General features: G+C 33.9%; 1 protein-coding gene across 2 annotated transcripts; it reads left to right on the top strand.

The window, feature by feature from the left end:
• The first annotated feature begins 2,004 nt into the window (after positions 1 to 2,004).
• On the top strand, positions 2,005 to 23,332 carry Gyg (glycogenin 1). 2 transcript variants are annotated; one of them, XM_011061979.2, is made up of 9 exons: positions 2,005 to 2,217; positions 11,671 to 11,806; positions 12,381 to 12,555; positions 12,853 to 13,142; positions 13,216 to 13,396; positions 15,004 to 15,969; positions 16,550 to 16,756; positions 16,947 to 17,067; positions 18,909 to 23,332. In XM_011061979.2, exons 1-9 carry the CDS (start codon positions 2,211 to 2,213, stop codon positions 20,753 to 20,755), a joined length of 3,930 nt encoding a protein of 1,309 aa, XP_011060281.1. In that variant the 5' UTR covers positions 2,005 to 2,210; the 3' UTR covers positions 20,756 to 23,332. The 2 variants fall into 2 exon arrangements, with proteins under 2 accessions (XP_011060281.1, XP_011060282.1); XM_011061980.2 differs by lacking the exon at positions 15,004 to 15,969 and having other exon boundaries at positions 2,013 to 2,217.
• Positions 23,333 to 24,561: the final 1,229 nt, after the last annotated feature.

Genomic DNA, 24,561 nt, shown 5'->3' with positions numbered 1-24,561 from the left:
TCACTTCAAATAATAATATTATTTCTGTCAAACAATAGAGTTTCTTCGAATCAATAAAATTTTTTTTCAAACAAATAATATTTCGTTTAAGCACATGTTGTTTCAATGAAATTTTAGTGAAATAAATAGGAATACTAAATTTTTTTCTTTGAAATCTAATTCGGGATCTAATTTTCTCATATAATTAATGCGGGGTCGTTTTGTAAAATATTCGTTAATTCAGCAAAATGCCAGTCAAAAAATAATAAAATTTCGACAAAATATTGGCAGATCGACTACAGAATGAAATACATCATCTAAACAATTAAGAAAAGAGATTCTGTGAGAGAAAGGTCAGATTCCTGATTCGCTCGATTTCTGCTGATAATCTGCTGTCAGATTATATTACTGATGCCGCAACATTTTGTTTGATTCGGCAACCATATACTAATATTTTGCTTGCTGAACATTGCACATAATATCTATAAAAATTGAAACTAATGAATGAAAATTTTTAACTTAATATGATAAGTCTATGGATGTGTGTTTGCGTGCGCATCTGATATTCTTAGCGCTAAACGCTAGTGTATTCAATTTTCTAATTCAATTATCAGTTCGGTGATGTAATAGTTGCTTTGCAACACTATGGTTGACGATATAATGTCGCTTGTTCTTTTTTTTTTTAAACTGCGGAGCCACTGACGTAATGCTACGTTCGTTCATAAGCTAAAGCTGATAAGAATTCCGCTGTGTAACCAATAGAGTTTATTATTTTCTGTTGGTATCTATTATTATATCTAGTATATCTATTATTTTTTTCTTTTGATATCTTGTACTATTCTGCCTTCAGAAACGTCTGTCCCCGTTTCGTAATAGTTTTATTATTTTATTCTCTTTTATTCTAATTAATAATTTATTTTTTACTGTAAAACTTTTATTTTAAAAACACTTATTATTATTATAACTTATTAATTATTTGTTCTCCTTTATTCTAGTTTTCTAATTTTCTAATTATTTTGGTAAAAGCCTTCAGAAGTCGTTGTAACTGGATAATAGTTCCGTTCGTCGCAGCTGCACTTTCTACGTTATACTTTTTTAAAATAAAATTGAACTAGATTCTTAAAATAAAATATAATTGAACGTTGAAGAGAAGAAGAATGGAGAAAAAAAGTACGAAAAGCTAGAAAGAACTGAAACATAAAACCTATGTCAAATTGGAGTTAAGATTGAGATTGAGATTGAAATTAATTCATTAGAAGAAAAAAAACCAATATTAAGTTTAATGAAAATTTGAACAAATTCAAAGCACATTCAAACTTTACTTTGATTAGTCAAATTCAATCTCAATTTCTAGAGCAGAATATCGTAAAGATCCTACCAGATTAAAAATTAAGATTGAAATTGGATTGAAATTTAACCAATCAAAAGAAAGATAACCGATATTAAGTTTAGTAAATTTTATTTGATTGATCTAATCTAATTTCAATCTCAATCTAGGGGTCAATCGATAATTATTTGTTTTTTATAGCTGAATTAGTATACACTTTTGAAACTTAAAGTGAAATAGATATGTGTTCGATATTTGATGAAAGCGAGAAAAAGAGAGTTCTAATATAATTTAGTATAGGAATAAAAACAGATCTCACCTAATTTTTTCTCTAAGGCGAAAAGTAAAAATTGTTTGTATACAAACATATGTGAATCTGTACAACACATATCCCTGGTGAAAAATTCTGAAAAATTTTCACCAGGGACATCATAAAAAGATTCAACTTTATACGTTTTCGTGCTAGAAAAAAAGATACGTCATAGATACCCTGATACGGTCTTTACTGGACGTCCGGTCGGCATTTAAATCAACTCCGGATGTTCCAGATAATGCTCTCTGAACAGCTGCAATCCCATAGTCGGTAAAGTGGAGCACTTTCCGCAGCTGCAAACTGATGTGGGGTCGCGGCGAGGGGGTGGAGGAGAGATAGGCGCGAAGTGGGGGATCGCAATATCTCGTGGAGTGGCTGAATCGCTACGAACTACGACTTGCCGCTCTCTTCACTGTTCTGCTCTTCACTCGTGTTGTGGCGCCGACGAGGTGCACGCGGACTGTTCCTGTTCCATCGGTGAGTGCCGGCAGGTGGTGGGTGTGTACGGGAACGTTTCGGTCTCCCGGTCCAGGCGCGAAGGAAGAAGAAGAAGAATAAACTCTCGAGTTCTCACTGCCTCGAGCACCAGTCATGGGCGGTAAGTTCGAGACAAGTTTTGCCGGTCCCGAATGATCGCCACGCGGCCCAACTTGGGCTCGCCGGCCGATAACGTCGTCCCGCCGGTCTTGACCCGATGACCTTCGTTCGCCGTTTCCACGAGCGCGTCTCAATCTCAATCTCAATCTCTCTCTTTTCTCGTGACGCGATTGAATCTGCGAGACGAATCCATCGTGATCGGAACTTGGAACCATTCAATACACGTGCGATGCAGACGTGTATTGGAGAGGTGAACGGAGGTAGCCGGTGCCGATTGTTTTCGTTTTTTTTTTTTTTTCGTCCGGACGAGGCTGAGGAGCTCGGCTCCGGAAGCTGCGACCGCGCTAGAAAGTTGAATCTGCGACGACAATTCGAGAGTTAAGAAAGTTAATGAATTTTTCGAGCCCGCAGGGCCATCGGTCCATGCAACTTCGAACGTCGAAGCTGTTCACTTTTTATTTCCCGCTCGCCTCGATTCCGCCATGAACTTCTTCACTAATCGCAAGCATGAACTTTCTCACGAATCGAGTACGTGATCGATTGAGGAATAATCGCGCGGAGCGTCGAGTTTAAATTTAAAATCTTTTACGATTCTTAGAGAAGAATTTCACGATTGCTGTCCGGGGAAGCGATCGTGTAACTTTTTAGAAATTGGAGCGAAAATGTGGAAGGTGAAAATTTCTATCATTGTTTTCAATAATAATAATTGTCACTTTTCACGATTCCTTAAGGAAAAATTACACAGTAATAATAATAATCATAATATGATGATGATTATTATTATTATAAAAATAATAATAATATAATAATAAAGTTATATGATAATGTCGATGATGATGATGACGATGACGATAACGATTTTATTGACATGCAATATAAAATAAAAATTGATCGCTATTCTGAGGTGAAAATTCTAAACACCTATCTTTAAATTTAGAATGAGATAAGCGTTATACTCCAAAGGAAAAAGGAAAGTGTTTACTAAACTATAGAAATAAGCACTAACAATAAGTTTAGAAAGAAACGGAGACGGAATTCCTTAGAGTGCGAAAAACACACACACACACACACACACATAAACATCATATTAAATCAAATAAATTATTAGATATAAGTATCTCATATTCATGTATAAATTTTAAATATATTTCACATATAAATTTCTCGTGCTCTTCGTACAGAGTCTTTGAAGTAACGTCTGCAAATGAATAATTATCATCTGATTTAAAAAGACCAATCCCTCCCAATCCTCCAAAGAGATCAGCACCTTCATACAGGCTATCACGCTAATTGGTCGCATAATTGGCGAGTAAAAAGACGAGGCTCGTGAAGAAGCTCTAACTATGTTCCACACTTTTCTTCCTCTCTCTCTCTCTCTCTCTTTCTCTCTCTCTTTCTCTCTCTCTTTTTTCTCTCTGGACGCGCTGCATTCCTCGTGTACACGAGAAACAAGATAACAAGATAAGTCAGCGTCGGGATATCTCTGAGAAGTCTGACGTTTATTCCTGGCCGACCCTCCGAGAGGGAGAGGAATTCGGCGGCGTCTTGCCAAGCACTCTCCCTTATTTTTATTCTTCCGTGGAATCGTCCGCGTACTTTCGACGAGATTTTTGCCGCTCCTCAACTTCTCATTCGTCCAATTGTTCGTGCAGGTGTGTCCGGATGCGCGCCAGAAAGAATCGAAGCGGATACTCGTGACATCCCCGACGTGTATATTTAGGATAAGCCGCGTGTTTTTTTTTTTTTTTTTTTTTTGATACGCAGTTTCTTTAGTATTTCACTTCCATGGAAAGGACGATTTTGCTAAAATATCTAAAAATTTAGCTAGATACAGATCTGAGAATAATAAATTATTAAAATAATTAGACTATTGTTGTTAGATTATTGTATAATTATTAGACTATTAAAATAATTATGTTCAAATTGGTTGTTAAAATGTCAAAATTGTTTGCAGCATTGCTCATCACACTTGAGATTCTTATATACACATTACAATTATTTTAATCTAACAAAATTATTTTCATACACACACACGCACGCACACACACACACACACACACACACACACACACACACATATATATATATATATATATATAAAACGTATGGAATATAAGATTCTTTCGCATAAAAACTGTAATACTATCGCACTGGAGATCATAATTACACGTGTATCGTCGAACGACTTTTTGCGACGTAAATATGTTCTAGTAAAAACTATTCGTCGACGACCAATACTCGGAAAATCTATATACGTTAATTAAAAATTAACTGACTCCTGTGAATTATCTTGGTTTTTACCGGCATTATTTGCAGGTTTAAATCTTCATGTTTTAATTAAGAGAAGAAAGATATCAAGTATGAAATAGAGAGATATCAAGTATCGATATCGAATTTATATTCTGCAATAAAGAAAATTAGTCAATAAAATCTGTACAAGTAAAGTAATATTTTTACATTGTAAATTAAAGTCTGTTTGATCTGGTTTCTTTTCTCCTGTCATTCCGAACAAAATCGATTAAGATTAAAATTATCTCACCGAAAAAAAAAGTTTATATTAATTGGAATTCTGTTGAAAATGAACAAATCAAAATTTTCTGATTAAATCTATTATATGTAGTTATCATCTCAAATAGAATTCTTACAATTCTATTTCAGATAATTAGAATTTTGACTCATATAATCAGAATTTTCTAATTTGTTTATTTTCAATTATGAAATATTTCTCGGTGCTTATAGTTAAATTCTAATTTCCAAACACACAATTCTTGGTTTCCAATGCATACATCTGATTTCATCAATGTAACTGCATTAACTTTCGATTCAATTTACTCTTTATATTAAATTATATGATAAAGAATAAATTTCTAATTCTAAGAATTAGGATAAGATAAAGATTAAGTTAAACTGAGATTAAAGATACTCTGGTGGAACTCATTGGTGAAACTAGACCATAGTGTGGACTTAATGACCAATCGTTTAATCTCGTGTCAAAATTTTTCGATTTTATCTCATGGAAGATACGAGCCTCGATTGTTCTCACTGCGAGACTAATGAGACTGATGAGCACGTCGCACCGGTCTCGAGTGACCCGCGATGGCGTATCAATTGCAACGCATGTAATTGAGAGTTATACGATAAGAGAATGACGCTTATCGATCATCATCGACTATACCTAGAGAAATATTTATTTTCCACATAAAATCTAGATTATTAACATCTAGAAATATTATATATCTTCTATGATAAATCATCAAATCATACCATTATCATAACGTAAATACCGAATGTAAATAATTAAAACATATTTACAGAATAATATCCGATGCAAGAAATAATTCGAAACAAAGTAGTTCAATAATTATTTTCTTTGCTTATTTTGATGTTTCCAAGATTATTAAATTTTATCTAGAATATAATCATAGAGATCTACTTAAAATCATGCATTGTCTAAAAAGAGTTTTACTTTTATTGATTGAAAAGTTATTTTAAATAAACTGGATATCGATTTAAATGAGAATTTTTCTTATTTTAAAATTAGACAGAAGAATTTTATTCTAACACACACAGTTTTCGACATACGATTTCTTTCCATTTTAATTTTATTTTATTTATCATTGATTGAGTTTCATTTTTTTTATCTTAATCTCTTAATATTTGTGAATCGTCTTCTTTGAAAATCACAAATAAAAACAAGAAGCTTTATTACTTCCAGCATTACAAGCCAAGAGGGAGATTTGATTAATACTTGACAAGCAAGAAAGTGCAAATAATTATTTTTAAATAATTATATGCATTACAAATAAATAGTATATTTAAGGAAAAATGACATACGAGATGTTTCGTGCAAGTTAATTAATTGTTAGTTAACTAATTGTCAAGTTCATTGGATCTTTATCGACAACTGACTATTTTTATGTGATCTCAATCTTGACCTCGTCTGGGTTGGATTCGAGCTCCCAGTTTGGGGCACGTGTTTTCTTCGTAATGCTCTCGTCGTAAAAATAGACAATGTGCGCAAGAAAGTAGCGATTAGCATCTAAATTAAAAGAAAAAACAGAATATATGATTAGCATTCAAATTGAAAACAGGAAGAAAACGATCAGATCAAACAGGCTTCTAATTTACTATGTAAAAATGTTATTTCAGTTATCGGTTTTATTATAAATTATGACTCATTTTTTCCTTATTATAGAATATAAATACATGGATAATTTTGGATTTGCTTTGTTATCTCTCAAACATAAAGTTTTGAATTCCTGTAGGAATGCTGGAAAAATTAAAAATATTTATTTTAAGATTATCAGTTAAGATTAAAAATCAAGATTAAAACTTGTAGATTCTTTGATTGTATCGACAACGAGTGTCGATTATCGATGACTGATTTTTGCTAGCATACGTTGCAGAAAGTAGCTCGAGGATATCCATATTATCCGTGTTGATGCAATTTGCGGTCACGAATCTTATAAGGAAGTAGCCAGGTTTTGACGCTCAAGTGCTTGACCTAACGCAAGATGTATGAATGCATTTCGCCACGAATGCGAGACCAGCTCGCTATTATAAGAGCTGGAAGAGCGGCTTGTATAAATATAAACCTATGCCGGCAGTCTGCCTCCTCTCAGGTTTCGAGTATTCTCGCACCATAATGTTATACGTGGAAGACCTCACCTCCGAGTCTCTCAAAGGGAAGATCAACCTTCGCGACAGTAAATATAGCGGGTGCACTAAAATATTTGTTTCGTCTCGCTTTTGCGTCTCTCTTGTAATTTATACGCGAAAAACAAAAAAAATCTTCGTGTCCGAAGATTAATTGTCCTATTTCAACAGTCGCTGGAAAATTAATTCTTTTACTTTAAAATTAGACAGAAGAATTCCAGTGCAATGCAGAGTTTCTGATTTCTTTTCATCTCGATTCTACCTAATTTTCTATCGATCGCAAGTCCTATTTCTTTATTTTAATCTCGAATCTTTTTATAAATAGTACACGGGAAAAACGGTTTTGCTGAAGTATCTAGAAATTTACATATAGGTCTGAAAATTATTTTATTAAACTGAAAATAATTATGTAGAATATCTAAATATAATTAGTTTCTAGAGTATCAAAATTTTTTGTAACTTTACTCATTATGCTTGAGTAATTAATTTATAATGGTCCAAAAGAATTATTTTCAGATTTGTATTAAGCTAAATTTTTATTTTCAAGTAAAATTGTTCTTTCCATATGCTTTTGTTAAAATATTCTTCTCTTTTCTCAGATCTTTCATATTATACAAAATAACTTCTTGTTCTACGTTACATTTTGCGTATTTTACGTTGCTTCGTCCAAGAAATTCGAAGGAAAGTTCATTTTTGTCAGATGGGAGACGAGTAGGCGGAGGAAATGAATCGCGCGATCAATCAAATTAGGCGTGACGGAAATGAAAACATATTGAGAACAGAAGAGCGAGTAATGAGAGGGAGAACACACGTCGCGTTTTGACGTGACTCCGAATGCTCGATCTTGAGAACACCGGTAGCCAGAAATCCGATCCTCCTCGAGTCCTGGCCCTCTCCTTCCTTCACTTCTTTCACCTCCTTCCACTGTCCGTCGCATTGTCCGTCACTGACGTTTATCTGGATTCTAACGCGTTCGCCTACGCATATTTTGCCATAACGACATTCGGATGACATTATAACCCACGTGCATCTTATTACGAATTTCAAACCAGGGCTCATATTATGAATCGTTTGGAATAAATTTTGACCGAAAATTATTCTGTTTCTGAAAAATATGATAGATATCTAAAGATTAATTATTTTGATCAGAATCCATTCAAAATAGTTTCATATATATTAGGAACATATTGAAGAATATTGCTTGCTGATCCTCAATAATTTTTCTTTTATTATTCACATAAAAGAAATTTTTTTCCGTACCGCGTAGTTTTGATCATTGAATCAATGGTGTGATCGATGTCTTCAATCACGTGTACATATGATGACATTCTTCCTCATTCACGAGGTTATCGTGTGTCTCGGAACGTATTTGGCAAGTCCCTAATTCCTCGCCAGTGTTAACAGTATCAAGTAGATTTTGATTTGAGAAATTATTACGGACGGAACGTGATTGAAAATGTGGAACTTTATTCACAAAAAAAAAACGATTATGTTAAAATACTTAAAAATTTAGTTAGATTTGATAATTGAATCTCCAAAATAATTATGTAGGACATTCGGACGTAACGAGCATACGAAAAGGATTTGCTGAAGTGTCTAAAAATTTAGCTGGATACAGATTTAAAAACTTAGCTGGATACCTAAAAATAATTTTGTTGAACTATCAAAATAATTATAACACATTCAAATTGCTAGAATGTTAAAACTTTTTACAGCATTTTTTCTCATGCTTGAAATTCCTAAGTGATCATTTTGACGGTCTAAAAAATTATTCTCAGATTTGTATATATCTAGCTGAATTTTTAAATACTTCAGTAAAATCATTCTTTCCGATTCTTTGCAATGTAAAACATTGTAATAACCAGCTTGAATCTCTTACGTAATTATTTAAATAATTTAACAAAATTATTTTCAGATCTCTATATAGCTATATAAATTTTTTAATTTCTTAGATTTACTAATAATATTATAACTTTAGCAAAATATCAAGTAGCACTTTTCGTGCTGCTTGATATTTTCATTAAGATAAAATGAATCTCGCATTCATGTCATAGAAGTTTCTTTCAAAATATTTTCTTTATCCGGAACACTTTTATGTATTACGTCTCTTAATACTTCATTTTACGTCATAAGTATCTAATTATCAGTTTCCTTGATATCTTAAATAACAAATATTGTCCACATTTCTAGCGATCTTTTCTAGCGATAAATGAACCTTGAACCGACAACAAGTCGTTATTGCATAGCTTGCGCCATTTTTTCGTCTTGTTTATTATTGTTTTTATCGGTGTATAATAAAGTCAACTGCGTTAAATTTAGCACATTTGAAGAACATAATTATGCATACAATTACTATGTACGATTTCGAAGCGGAATGTTCTAACGATCATTTTTCCTCATATCCCATCCGATTTAAATACGACACATTGCAACACATTGAAGGATTATGGCGCAAAGTTCTAAAAACCAGCTGCAAGTGTCCCGCAAAAGACGATTGCGGGAACCGGAGTTTCGTCGTAAATTCACCTAAGAATAGGTGATGTGTTTTATCCAGGGGGGAAATAGAACACAGCCAAAACTCGCTGGTCTGCTTACGCACGGAGGATAGTCGCACGATATCACGCAAAGTAGAAATAGGATACGTTATAAATAAATACGCGATGAATTTTGCGCCTGCGAAAAACAAGAGATACGCCTCTGCGATTGCGGCTCCTTCGTTCTGCCAAATTTTCACTGCGTAGATAAAAATTTTTGCACGTGTCGACTGCATTTTGCGACTTAAATGCCACTATCGTGCATTTAACATGCACGACGATTTGCATGATAATGCATGAAAACCATGCATTTGAATTTGTTTAAATGAGTCATTTAGTCTCATTGTAAAATCATATACATTTGTAACAATTTATTTAACTTTTTAATAATAAAATATTCATAGTAATATAAAATTATATTATATAAAAATTATAAAAAATTATATTATATTTAATATTCATAGTAATTTAATTGTTAATTACGATTCTATTACAGCAACAAGTTTTGTATTAAGAATTCAGTTTCTTTTAGCCTCCTCTCTTCCAGTATAAGGATTTATTTTGAAATTATATAGAAAGGGATCTTCTTATTTTATATAATTTGTCTGTTAGAAATATAATTTATTAGCCATTGAGAGTTTTCTTCTCAGAATATGCGATGTATCTATGCTGTAAAACGCAGTCATGAATATAAATAATTGCAATTATAAAGTCTCTTGTGTCGAGTGAGGAGGAAGTGAGAGACCAATGCGAGAGAACTCTAATTATATATCCGGAGTTGGAGGACTGCCAACGTCACCTTCGTTTTCGGCTTTTCTTTTCGTCTAACTTGCATTCTTCTGCATTCACGCGGTAAGATGCATCGGGGATGCATTGGATTTTTGTGTCGCGAAGAGCAGGCACTGATATATTATTCTAGGCACCAATACCGATGACTTTTTCGAGACTCGCATTCATCAAGAATTCGATAAAAAATATAAATATTTGGCCTTATAGCCTTTGTCTAACTCATAAAAACTCGCAAAACACGGTTCATTTTTTATTTGTTATAAAAATAGCAAAATAGAAAATGGTATATAGACATCAAGCGCAGAAATTAGTGTGCATGTTAATAAATAAAAAATAGTAAAAGTTTAATGAAAATGAAAAATTTCATAACAATAAAAAATGCGAATTGGTCTAGTCTTGGTCTTATTTATGAAAAATTATATATTTTAGCTCAATTTTTAGCCATCTTCAGATTATAAGATAAAATTATCTTACGATCTGAAGGCTCAAAATTTAATCGAAATATGTAATTCATTTTCATTAAATTCTCGCTATGTTTGATTTATTAATATACGCATTAATTTCTGAACCTAATTTCAATATGTCTTTTTCTATTTTGCTATTTTTATAACAAACAAAAATGAAGGATTATTTTATAAGAAGTTTTTATAAATTAGACCAAGACTAGACTAATTCGCATTTTTTATTGTTGCGTCTTATATACCCTTTTCTATTTTGCTATTTAAATTATAAGGAATCCTTATTATTGTTATGAAAATAATAGACATTCCTCAAATCATCTTATACTCCTTTGTATATAACAGTATAATATATATAGTTTTTTTTTCATGAATTTGAGGTAGATGACTGTAAAAGTGCACGTCTGTAAAATGCGTACTGATTGTACGATAACATTTGAACTTAACTGAGTTCGTTGGCATAATTTTACCGCCTATCTTTAATTGCGCTTACGTAAAATTGTAAATTAATTTGAAAATCAATATTAATTGTGATTATTATCTTGCCACATCGCTTATCGATGCGCGAAATCACAATTGCCTTCGCGCATTCCTCGTGTTATCTGGAATTGAATCGAAGAACACTATAAAAACAACATATTTACATACAAAATCCATGCTATTTATTTTGCAAGTGTTTTAAGTACAGTATTTTTAGACCATTATGATCTACAATAGGAGTAATATTGCGTAGTAAGTTTGTAAGAAATTGATATACAAAAACAATTTGCAAAACAATATTTGTATTGACACAGAAAGAACGATTTTGCTGAAATATTTAAATAAAGTTTTCTCGAGTTGGCCTTGAATGACACTCATATCCTATCGTGCGCGCATGTTCTGGACACATTTACTGGATGTAGATTTAAACGTCAGCTTCACCGTAGTCACCGAGTCTAAAATAGATTTGGCCCGGGTGCGTCTAATAGAAGCGAATGCCCCATCAAGCGTTTTATTGTGTCTTTCTTCATCTTTCAGGATATGCGTGGGTTACACTGGCTACGAACGATGCCTATTCTCTGGGAGCCCTGGTTCTGGCGCATTCCTTACGCCGGGTCGGCACTAAGCACGAATTGGCCTGTCTTGTCACTCCCGGAGTTACGGCGACCATGAGGTATCGTCGTTCTCCAAGTTCAATAAGTGATTACCGAATGGCAACGCAGATTAGCTGCCAAGTCGTGTCGTGGAAATTGAAACAAATTCATATTTATAGCATTTGTACTTATTCGACATTCGATTTACAATAAAAAGTTAAACATCTTTTTATAAAAATGATTTAAATCGATTTTATAAGAATTACTTAAGTTTAGAGAGAAATTAATTTTTGTTTATTTATTTAATTTTATTATAATAAATGTCTATTTATTTAATAAAATTCATAATGATTTATTTAATAAAATTCATAAAATGTATATTAAATCGCATTTCATGTGATCAGAATTGTGCGTATTATGATATACCAACAATAACATATTATTCCTCCAAGCTTTTCTTTAAGCATGTCAATATCTTATTATATTAAAATCTTGATTAATCTCTTAATCAAAGAGCTCGTTAATATTTTGTTGTGTAGCCTAAGGAATTAATAAGAGCAGTCAACATTTTGCGATTTATAAAATGTTTTAACTATATAATTACATTAACCAGATTCTAATTGCAACGTGTAATTAGCGTCTTGTTTGCGTTAGGGAAAAATTGGCGGCAGTATTCTCCTTGGTGCAGGAAGTCAATGTTCTCGATTCGAAAGACGAGGCGAATCTGGCCTTACTGGCTAGACCAGAATTAGGCATTACTTTTACCAAGTTACACTGTTGGAGGCTAACTCAGTACGAGAAGTGTGTATTTGTTGATGCAGATACTCTTGTGAGTAATGCGAAATTTTGTTCAATCTATAAAATATTTGATACATATTTTTTTTCACTTTATAGTATTTTTACATCTGAACTAAAGCTAAAGTAGGAATTAGATTTAAAGTTTTCAATTTCACTATCTTATTCTTTATTATGATATATTACAGTTATATATATATTATCTATAGACAGAGTTATGTATATTATCTAATAATATAAGAAAATAAAATACAGTATAAAAGACAAGTTAGAATTAAATCTGTTAGAAGAGAAACTATCGTATTACTGTAGGTCTATTTAATTTTTTTAGGTTGTACGAAACTGCGATGAATTATTCGAGCGTGAAGAACTATCGGCCGCGCCCGACGTCGGCTGGCCTGACTGCTTTAATTCCGGAGTATTTGTATTCAGACCGTCTCAACAAACGTTCGCATCAATCACCGCATTCGCCGCTGCTAAGGGCTCGTTTGATGGCGGTGATCAAGGCTTATTGAACATGTACTTTAGCGATTGGGCTAGCAAAGATATCTCTAAGCATCTACCGTTTATCTACAACATGTGTTCTACCGCGACATACTCTTATCTCCCCGCATTTAAACAGTAAGCGTTTACGCTCTTTCGGCTCCGCTGCAATTAAAAATCTTTCGTTTTTTAATTCTCATTTATATCCTAGATTTGGCGATGACGTGAGAATAATACACTTTATCGGCATAACGAAACCGTGGTTACAGTATTTCGATACCCTGACCGGCACCGTCCAACCACCACCAGGATCAACACATTTGCAACCGCTGTTGCAATTATGGTGGAATATATTCTGCGAGCGAGTGCATCCCCAATTGTCATCCTCCATGGTAAGTTTAATTATAATCTGTTTTAGTGCAGTATGCATTTAATGTGCTAAAATGACGAATGATAGTTTTAAACTGACACTCGAAATGCGTAGCTATTTTTCTACTAAATTTTATATTTCTAATAAAGAGAGATCTTTCTTGTTTATATTAATGATATGTGAATAACACAATTTTAGTCATTTTATATTTATGCATTTGGCTGCAAAAAATTAATATTGCCGCAATTTTTGTCTTATATTTATGCATTTGTTTTACAAGCAAAGCAGTGAACAATTATATGCAATTATAAATAATACAAGGGTAAGATATTCTTACATATGCGTCTGTACTACTTGTAGTTTTTCTAGATTATTCTGTATCTTAATATTATTATTTGAAATATAAGGATTTATCATGTCATGCAGTAGATAAAAATTATGATGCAATTTTGAGAGTTTCCATCATCACAAATTTTGTAGAATTCTTATTACTGAATATTAGAGTTACATCGAGTTGCATTCACAGTTTTTTTTTTTTTTTTGTAAATGCAGCTATATAAATCTGAGATTTTTCACATTGCTTTTTTAATGATATTTTTTTAATGCTATATGAAAGCTTGCAAAAAAAGTAGTATTTGAGAATATAGCGTTTTTTACTATCTTTATATGATATGAAGTATAAATTTCTTGGTATTTTAAATATATCTTGAATCCGAGAGTCTTTAGAAAGAATTCCTTAATATCATATTTTAATTTTACATTATAGGGTTCAAGGTATATTTTTTATTTGTCTTTTCTTTGTATATTTTGTATAGTTCATATTAATAGCTGCATTTCAATATAATTTTACATACTTTTATGATATATGCGTAGTATAATTTTTTAAATATAATTTTAATACGCAATGAGAAATTATATATGCACTTTTCACCTTATAAAAATTTATCAAACAAATAATGTGGCTATTAATATGATGGATTTTTCTAGTATTAAACCAGTGTCTATTTTTTTTTCTTTAATCTCTGTTCTCTCTTAACTCATATACTTAGTTCATGTAAAAATTTAATTCGGTCGCTATACATAATAGCGTTTAATTGCATTATTCGTAATATCTGTAATGAATGGGTCGAGCATGAATGTTATTCGTGTGGCATTTTGAAGTTACCCAAGCAATACAGTTATATTTAAAATAGGTTTAATAAACGTTATAAATCGTGTAATGAATGAATAAACTGGAAAATAAACGCTTAAAATTTGATACGTTTTAACAACTATACGTTTAATAAATGTTATAAAAATGTAATTGTAACGTTTGTTAAACATTTTTTACTCATTTAAAATACCGTTTAATAAACGAATATTTAATAACGCCTGTTTAACATTTTTATACAGCATAAAAAACGTTTCGGCTAAACTTTTTTTAAACGTAAATTGTCTGCTTGGATATTGATATACCACAAACTTTATTTTCTTTACGGTGAAATAACATTTTACATTATTGCTATCGTGTAAATGTCAATGTATAATGGAAGACATAACGCTGTAAGAAAAATGGACACTGCCAGATACTTAGTTCAGTACTAACCGATCGAGTGTGCATTTTTCTGTTTTGGCATGATGCTTGCATAGGCCACCAGCACATTGGCTCCAATTTGGCACGCATTTGCTCCCCCGTCCTATGTACCCCCTTTCCCTAAGATTTACTCCGATTACTCCGATGCAACAAATAGCAACAGCTCTCGAGTACCGGATTTTTCGGAATTTAAAGATCCCTGGGAAGAGTACTCTCCGCGGGACGATCCGTTTCCGACTGATAATAGCGCACTGAATGATAAGAGCGAAAATTGTTATTGCGGAGTTAAAGAGGCGGATGCTGTTCGTCAAAGTGACCATAGTGCATCCCAACTCGCACACAATCAGCAATTTCAGTACGAGCAACAGCATTCATCTTATACGCCTATTCAAACGTATGATCAACATCAAGAACATGCAACTTCTCATTTTGGTGAAACTAGTAATCAAGAGCATTTTGTACAGCACACTGAACATCATCACTGGCAGCAACACAATGAACATAGACGTCACGATGAACAGCATCAACATGAACAGTGGACTGAACAGAGACATCATCATGTGCAACATCAGCATCATGAGCATAGGCATAATGAGCAGCAGCATTATAACGAACAGAAACAACATAGCGAGCATCATCAACAGTTTCATGAACATGATTATCACAGAAACAAAGCGGATGATCATCATCAGAATCAATCTGCCGAAGTGGGGCACGAGAATCACGCGCAACACTATTCTAGTGATAATAGTCATCAAAACGCGAACTATCTGAGACATACTGTTTCTCATAATGAATTTCATGCGCAGTATACTAGTAATCAAGATGCCCGGGATAATTTTGCATCTCATTGCTATCAATGCATCGAAAAGAATAGCGAGCAGGCATCGGAAGCTGTGAATAAGCAAACAGACACACGGAGAATCGATTTCCTTCCTCCCTCTCCTAAACCTTGTACAGATCTCCACAATGTAGCCACACGATCTGACCCGAATGTAACGGAACATCTAGACAATGCAAATGTAAGTAATTGTTCCCATATCCTTTTTTCTTTTCTAAATTCGAGTCGATTATATTATCACTGTACGCTTCCGTACATATTTCTGAGAATATATCTGCTTCATTTTGCTAAAGAATAAAGAATCATGAATGCATTATGATAGTTATACTTCTGTAAAATCAATTTTTTTTACGATTACATGGCGCATTGTGTCATCCGTGTATTCATTTATTTTGACAATGCTTGGGACATTACTTGCACTTTTATTGGGAATATTCATATATCATTTAAAATCATTTTGTTTGCCATTCATTTTTTATATACACATTTTCATTCCTTTATTTTCTGGAAAACGTAACAATTGTCAATTTATTTTTATGTGTACTAACCAATTTTATTGTATTTGACACGTACATCCTATTTGAAAGTGTTCTCCATGTAAGTAGCACCAGCTTTGTATTACGTGACTTGTTTCGAAGAATGCAGACGAGATAAAATTGCTTGAAACGCTCGTGTGTTTATTGTAACTCATGCTGTCATTTTACATTAATCGATTCTTTGATGTTGTTTGAAATGAAAGAATATTCTTATTAATTGCACAGGCTGGTATCGCCGGTGCCCTGGCTCAACTGACATTGGGCGAAGCGAGAAGCGCCGAGCAAGTAGCTTTTGAGGAGCACATGAGGAAGCAAAGCTGGGAACAAGGACAGATCGACTATATGGGTCGCGATAGTTTTGATAACATATGGAAGAAGATTTGCGAGACGCTCTCCCTCGCGCCGCAACGGGAGCCAACTCCACCTACAGAGGTAATTTAATGTTGACTAATATATTTATCTTGATGAGTATATTTAGAAATTACCGTAGCTAGAATTGTAATAATTAAAACACCGACAGAGACAGTTATTTTTGATCTATTAAATAGTTGGATCTAAAAAAAGTTGAATAAACAAGGATGAATATTATTTTGATAATTCATGTCATGATAAATATTTGCAGGATATCGCTATTTTGGAGATTGCTATAAAAGAGACTGCTGCCAAAGAGACTGCTGCAAAAGAGACTGCTGCCAAAGAGACTGCTGATGCACCTGCAGATGTCAAAGTGGATAAACCAGTTGGTATGTCTCGCTATTACAAATGAAATCGCGTTATTATATGTAAATGAATTCATAATAAAAACTCGTAAATATTCGAAACGTATTTATCCAAAGTAGAAGGGGTATATACCATATATCATAAATTAAAATATTCATTATATTTCATTATATTTTAAAAATAATTTAATGTGCTCACGATGCAAAGCCATTAACTGTTTTCCTCGAGTATATGCTTTGCGTTTTTGTTTGTTTTTGTTCCATTTAATACAGCATGCTATAATCAATTTCATAATTTCAAATTGAAAACGAGCAAGGAAATGATTAAAAGTCAATATGCTTATATTAAACGCGAATTTGTTACGATATGTCGAGCGAGAAGTACGATATACTCTTGTTAATGCAATTTATCTAGTTTGAGTGTTTGTGAAACAGGAACAGAGGACAGCAACTAACAGATCCTGGCACCATAGCATTGCTGCGTCTTGTATTGTCGTTTTGCTTTAATGGGGTAAATATTTTATGTACTCACACACAAAACATCTGACATTATCACTTACTTTTTTATTCTATACTTCAGATAACTGAATTATGTAAAATGATATATATAGTCTAAAACAATTATTAAATTGTTAATGTTAAATACTTTTAAAAAATTTTAATTACACTTCTTTTGTTATTATTTACTAAATACATAAATGAAAAATTGACATTGTTTTTTTATTTTACATATTAAAACTTTTTCTAGCTTGTTTAAAAAGGATTTTTTTTAAATATTGCATTTTTAAATCAATGAATTTTATACACCTTCAACATACTTTTAAAGTTATTATATGTATACTTGGTGTCTTGAAATTCGGAAACCACAACAAGAAAGTTCTCGAAAAATTATAAAAAATATTTGTGACTTGTCGTTTCGAATAATTTTTAAGACATAAAGATTAAAATTAAACAGCCGTCTGTTCGTCAGTTACACGTTGACGTCGATAACACTATCAACACACGACTTATGGCCGTTCAAATATAATCTATAATTGTCCAGTTTTTAATCTTTATGTTTTAAAAATTACTCAGAACGACAAACGGCAAATAATTTTTATAACTTACTTTATAATGGTAATATCTTTATAACTTATTTTTTCGAGCACTTCATTGTTGCGGTATTTTGATTCGCGAATTTCGGGACATCCTGTATAATCGATGTATATATAAAATAAAATGTATAATATGAACAAAATGTGTGAGATACAATTCAATATGAATACTTTGAAAATTATTACTTTGCTTTTATATAAATAACACGCCTTTATGAAACGTAATTCTTTACTAATTAAACATTTTGCGGAATATTGCTTCTTTATCTGCTACTATATAATCGGCTTTCATTCATTTTGCAAACATGTTGTCATGCATAATATTTGCGCAATATCAAGCTATATCCATTACGCTTTATATGCTTTACGTTAACGAAACGAGCACATGAGCATTATTTATAATTGACATCGATACATTTGGTCTGCCAAAATGCTTAGCAAACGTATTATATTATTATTATTGACTGTTTATTCATGGTTTACTTATTCATACTCGTCGCATATTTTGATATATTGAAACGGAATCGGATTTTTTCACTACCATCAATCGCCTATTTTGCCTAAAATCACGAAATATAACATTTGTAATACATGATCTTTTCAATATTAATCGATGATTACTTCTATTTAAATTAATAGAAAAAAAAAACGGTTTCTATTTACCGTATAAAATTTTGCACGATTTCTTCTTTTAATTTTTTGTTAGAATAGTTCTTTCTGTTTGTCAGTATTTACATATATATCTGTCACTTTTATTCTTTCTTCGTCCAGTTGAAGCCGACAAGGATCCAATGCAATCTCTAATATGCGAAATTCCCAAAGAGGAGAAACTTTCGGCAGCAATTCCCGAGCAGAAAGTTCCCGCGTTATCTTCCGAGAAAACGATAGAAGCCGCCGCAAAAATATCCGACGAACCGGTACAATCCGAAGACATTTGTGCGAAACCAACAATTGAATCAAAGGATGCAAAATCGTGCGAAATCCGTACTGAAGTGCCTTTGCCGCAGCAGCCAGCAGAACTATTGCCCGCAAGAACAACCGCGGAACCGTGCGAGCTCCCAAGTCCGCAAACGCCGCAAGAAGTGGCACTTCAAAGCGCAAGCCTTCTCCTCGAAGCAAAAGAACCGAAGCAACAAATTGATTCGCAAACATCCCCCTTGATCTGCAAATTGCCTGTGCAAGAAACAACTGCGCTGGTTACGCAAATTAGTACCGAGTCAGCGCCTATTGAAGTTAAACCAGAAATCCCAGCTTCCACTCCTCAAGACGCAACGCAGCCTATAGCTCTGACTAGCGTAGACAGTCCGCAGATTGTTGCAACTTCTCCTGTAGCGAGCCAAGCGCCAGTAGAAGACACCGTGAAGTGTGTAATCGAATCCGCGCCTGACGTAACACAACCTCTTACGATAGATCCAGGCGAGCAGCACGCAGAGATGCTGTTGGCGGCTTCTGAGATCTCCACTGTGAGTCCTGTGCCTATTCAGGTGGCAGAATCAGTTCTGCAGGCTGAACCTAAGGAATCCGTATTGGGCGCAGCTGTAATCGTGAGCGATCAAGCGATTGCCTCGACGGTCACAGCTGTGCACGAGTCCAAGGATATCGCTTCTGCATCGATTCCGATGGAGCCTGTTCAGTTAAACGGATCGGCTTGTGAAATTGAGAGACGCGACATTTCCGGCCTATCAGAAAAAACGGGTGCTCCTTCTGAAGCGAAGGAACTAGCAAGCGATTTGGTTGTTAGGGATGTACCATCAGAGGCAGTACCGGCTACTGAAGAAAAGATATTAATCAGTAGCAGTGTGGGGCCTTTAGGAACAACACCTGTGGAAGAATTAACGGAACAGGTTGCAAAAATAAAAGTGGCAGAAGTGAAACCTCCAGAACAGAAGCTAGAAACAGAAGAAGTAAAACCTCCGGAACTGATTACCAAGACGAAAGCTGTGGAAGAGAAGCCTGTGGAGCAAGTTGCGAAAGCTGAGACAACGGAAGCGATCGTAAAACAAGCGGAAACAGTCGCACAAGCTGAAATAACAAAAGTATTGTCTATTGAACAAACAGAAGCAACGGAAGCAGCAACAGCGAGATCACCGAGTGAAGTTTTGGCATCGCCAATCGCTGAGCAAAGTCTACCGGCAGAAGAACCTATTGAAGCGAAACCGCCAAATGTTCCATCGACGCCGACGGTGACTGAGGCCTCACCACCCATCAGTCCGTCCGTGGAGAGTGTACAGGAGATGGAGGAGGCCGCAAAGAAGAGCCTGAAGAAATCCGATTCAACGGACGGCGCCGACAATGGGGAGGGCGCGGACAAGAAGGCAAAGAAGACGGTGAAGAAGGTGACGAAGAAACCGAAGGCAAAGCCTGAAGAGGCGGCATCCTCAACCGCGACGGAGAGCGCTGCTGCGGACAGCTCGCAGAGCAAGACGAAGAAGACCGTGAAGACAACGAAGAAGATCGGCGCGAAGAGCCTGGAGGCCGACACAAGCATACCGGAGACTCCACCGCCGCCAACGCCAACCGGTGCCGTCGGCGTCGACGCGCCAGTTCCGCCCAAGCGGAAGACGAAGAGCACGAACGCAAAAGGAACGACTGGTAAAAAGTTTGAGACGGAAGAGTAACTGGTTTCAGTCCAAAGTCAATTACGGTCTCAAACAGTTCAGGAGTCTAACATGGAAAAAACGATTTTGCTAAAGTATAAAATAAAAATTTAGATAGATACATATGAAAATAATTTATTAGACTATCAAAATAATTATGTAGAATGTCTAAGCTGGTATTGCTTAAATATTGATTCTAAACTTTTTTGCTTATTAGGTTGAACGTCCTAATTATTTGACTGTCCAACAAAATTATTTTCAGATCTGTCTGTAGCTAAATTTTTAAATACTTCAGCAAAATTTTTTATCTTTCCATGGAGAGACCGATTAAGAGGCGAAGACCCTCCAAATATTCGCGTTGAATATCAAAAATATATATTGAGGTCTTCAATCCTTTCGAGACCTCGCGTTCTTAGAAGATTAGTATTTTTGCGTACTCCTTTTTTACAGTTTTTCTTAAAAGATTCCTTGTAAAGTGTGATTAGCGATCTCTGCTAGCCACAAAACGTAGTAGACGCGAAGATTATCGCGACATAGTTTAAACACTGTCTCGAAAGGATTAAAGGACATGTTAGAAGATCACACTCGCTAGTCTGTTACGGTTTTTTCTTTTTTTTATACTTTTAATATATATCTCGCGAGAGTTTCTATATCGTTGAGCTTCGATACCATATTCGCCGCGGAGGTATCGAGCGATACTGAGAGTTTAATCGACGACGCCACAAATGAATCATATTTATACGAGCCGCGTTACTTTACTTGTCTCTTTTGTTTCTTTTTTCTCTCTTATTTTTAATTAACGATATACTCGCTTCTTCCCTAAGGTTTGTTCCTATTTATCTTGTTAGATTCTTTACTCGTGTAATTACCGTTTCCTCGAGCCAATGTTGCTCAAGAATCGCACATCCTGAAATGATGATGGGCCCATGTTTCACCCGAACAACGTGAGCTTGAGTGTCTTATTGCGAGCAATTATTTTATATTTGTTTATCCGCTTCAACGTCTGTTAGAGACGTTGTCACAAAAACGAAGATGGGAATCGCTAGCTGCGATTGATTCTGTTATAAAGCTTGGGAAAAAATGTTTCATATATAATTTTATAAATAATTTTTTATATATAATTATATAAAATTATACATAATTATATAAAAAATTGACATATTTTATATATACAATTATATATGATTACATATAAAATATGTCCATATACATATATAACATTTTTTCCTGGGGTACGTTGTTCCAGATTTAAAGCAAGAACATATAATAGAGAAAATATCAATCGACTGTTATATTGTTTATGGAAAATTACAATGTGCGCAGTATATATACATTATCAAGAACTTTTTATGATCGATACTTTGGCTGCTGTCCAACAAGAGACACAGATACAATGTAACACAATAAATCATTACATCCTGTTGTTTCCTGCAGATATTAAACAAAAATCAAATGGTTCATCATGTTACACTGGGTGCTTTTCATTTAATGACACAAATATTCTGTTTTAATTATTCGTGAATAATAAAATGATGTTTGTGTCGACTTGTATCACTAAATGGAAAGCGCTCATTTGTGTGCATTCTGTAGGTATTTAGTATTTTCCAGCAACGGAACATACGTTGTGTAACACAATAATACACAGTGCATCGACTTGTATCTGGAACGTTGCTTTTTTTATCTCATCGCTAGAGCATTTTAGCTGTGTGCGATCGTGTCGACTTGTGTCATAGGTGGAAAGAACAAGATCATACACTGTGTTACACAGTGATGTAAAGTCAGTAGACTCTGTCTATGTACGTTGCTGTAAAACACCCTTTGTCTATCATGTGATCTTGCGCTTACGCGAAGCGAATGCAGTGACAGAATCATATTGCAACATCTGTGCCGAGCAGCTTTTCGCACCGATGTCGTGAGATCAGCAACGAGAAAGACAGATCCATGTTTTATTTACATCATGTACACGTGTGGAAGTGTACACGACCACAATATGGAGTCATGCCATCGCGCGCACATCTGCATCGATCGATCGAGACGGTGCGATGGCTGAAAGGAAGGCCCATTTGTCTTATAGAATCAATTATTGTTATTTCATCAGGAAATGAGACAGCAATTCTAATTTATTATATTATACAACGAAAGCAATATAAGCAATACGACACTGCGATTAAGGCTACTGATATATTACGTGAGAAATCTGAGCGGCTCATCTTTTTATATACACGTATATTACATATTATATATTAAATTATATTTTTCAGTGTGTATTTTTACTCTGTCTCGTTGATATTTAAAAAAAAAGAATGTTCATCACTTCCACATGTATGTAAAAATAATAAATTTCTTATTCTAATTTAGATTTAAGCAGGTCAAGTGGTTCTTTCTAAGTATCATGAAGTACAATACTCTTGATCTTTTGAAAGAATCACGCAATTCGCTGCAATATACATAGTATAATGCAATGAAAGCTTTTTAATAATGATGAAAAAAAGCCTATGCCGATTCGTTCGCAGGAAATATTAAGTTGTACTCCAAAGACGCAGTGTAAGATTTGTAACAAGACTTATTGTCAATAAAACACGTGTCGTCAGTGAAAAATATATATTATTATTAAAAGACAGATTATTAATGAAAAGTTATATTAATAATGTATAACGCGTAATAACATCAGCTTCATTTTGTTATACACATAGAGAAGACGAAAAAAAGGCGCAATTAAATAGACGGATATTTCATTTCAAAAAATCAGGGAATTCGTATGCTTATTTATTATAATTTTTGAAAAGAAAAAAGATGCGCTGGTAAAAATTTTTTATATCATTTTTTGAAAATTTCTATGTAAAAAATTTTTGAATAATTTTATAACTTTTTATAAAGTTTATTATTGTCAAGGACACATCACTGCGATTCGCGTAGCAGAGAATCAGAGCGAAAAGAAAACGCACAGAGGAGTCCACTGCTGATTGCAGTATTATGTACGTGCATACATAAACAAAAGCCATCACCCTCTTCCGCGATCAAAACGAAACGATGACCAAGTGAGAAACTGATCTCTCACGGACATCACAAGACTTTAAAGCTTTCTATCCTTCGGTAATTCCACGTATTTACTTGCAATCGCTGCGCAAATACCGATTGTGATAATAATTGATGGTACTAACTAATATCTCCTCCATCATGGTGGTTTCCTCCACTATGGTGAAATAATGGGAGTGAATCATTTTTTTCTTTCCATCATGATGACGACCATGGCGACCATTAAATAAACGTGTTGCGAGATGTTGAGTGCATTTCGAGTTGTTTAGGCTAGACAGTCACATAAAAATTTTTGAACAGCAAAACTGTTGCGTTATGCTGAATGCAAAAAAATAGTCAATGTTACTGGTTGAATAAGGATAATGCCTATCGGGCACTTCCTGTCCAATGGCTCCTGGTAACTGAGATCTCAAACTGCTTTCAACATAGTAAGTCTGGTAAGTAGTATTTATTCTTAATGTTATGGACTAGAATGAAGAGTATTATTGAAAATGCTGAACTAGTATAGGACTAGACATTTATAATAGTAGGCAGTAAATATTATAACACAAGCAATAATATTATGTTTTATTAATTAGTGTTTACACTTTTAAATATTATATTATATTATATTATTATATAATATACTCATAAATTATGAAGTAAAGTAAGTTAATATATCTATATCTATTATATATTAATTAATTTGATTAATTTATTTAGATTTTTAGTTTATTTACTTTTTTTTTGGTAGACAATGGACATATCTCTCTTATGAATACTATCCAAGTCTGTTTTGTTTGTTTTTTCAG

The sequence above is a fragment of the Acromyrmex echinatior genome, chromosome 12 (assembly GCF_024713525.1).
Source record: "Acromyrmex echinatior isolate Ae372 chromosome 12, ASM2471352v2, whole genome shotgun sequence".
Taxonomy (NCBI): Eukaryota; Metazoa; Arthropoda; class Insecta; order Hymenoptera; family Formicidae; genus Acromyrmex; species Acromyrmex echinatior.
This window is presented reverse-complemented; position numbering and strand designations above follow the sequence as displayed.

What these genes read in the sequence shown, in the direction of transcription:
- Gyg (XM_011061979.2), top strand. An exon ending in TTGTTGATGCAGATACTCTT is followed by an intron (nt 12,556 to 12,852) that starts GTGAGTAATGCG and finishes TAATTTTTTTAG; the next exon opens with GTTGTACGAAACTGCGATGA. An exon ending in AGCCAACTCCACCTACAGAG is followed by an intron (nt 16,757 to 16,946) that starts GTAATTTAATGT and finishes AAATATTTGCAG; the next exon opens with GATATCGCTATTTTGGAGAT.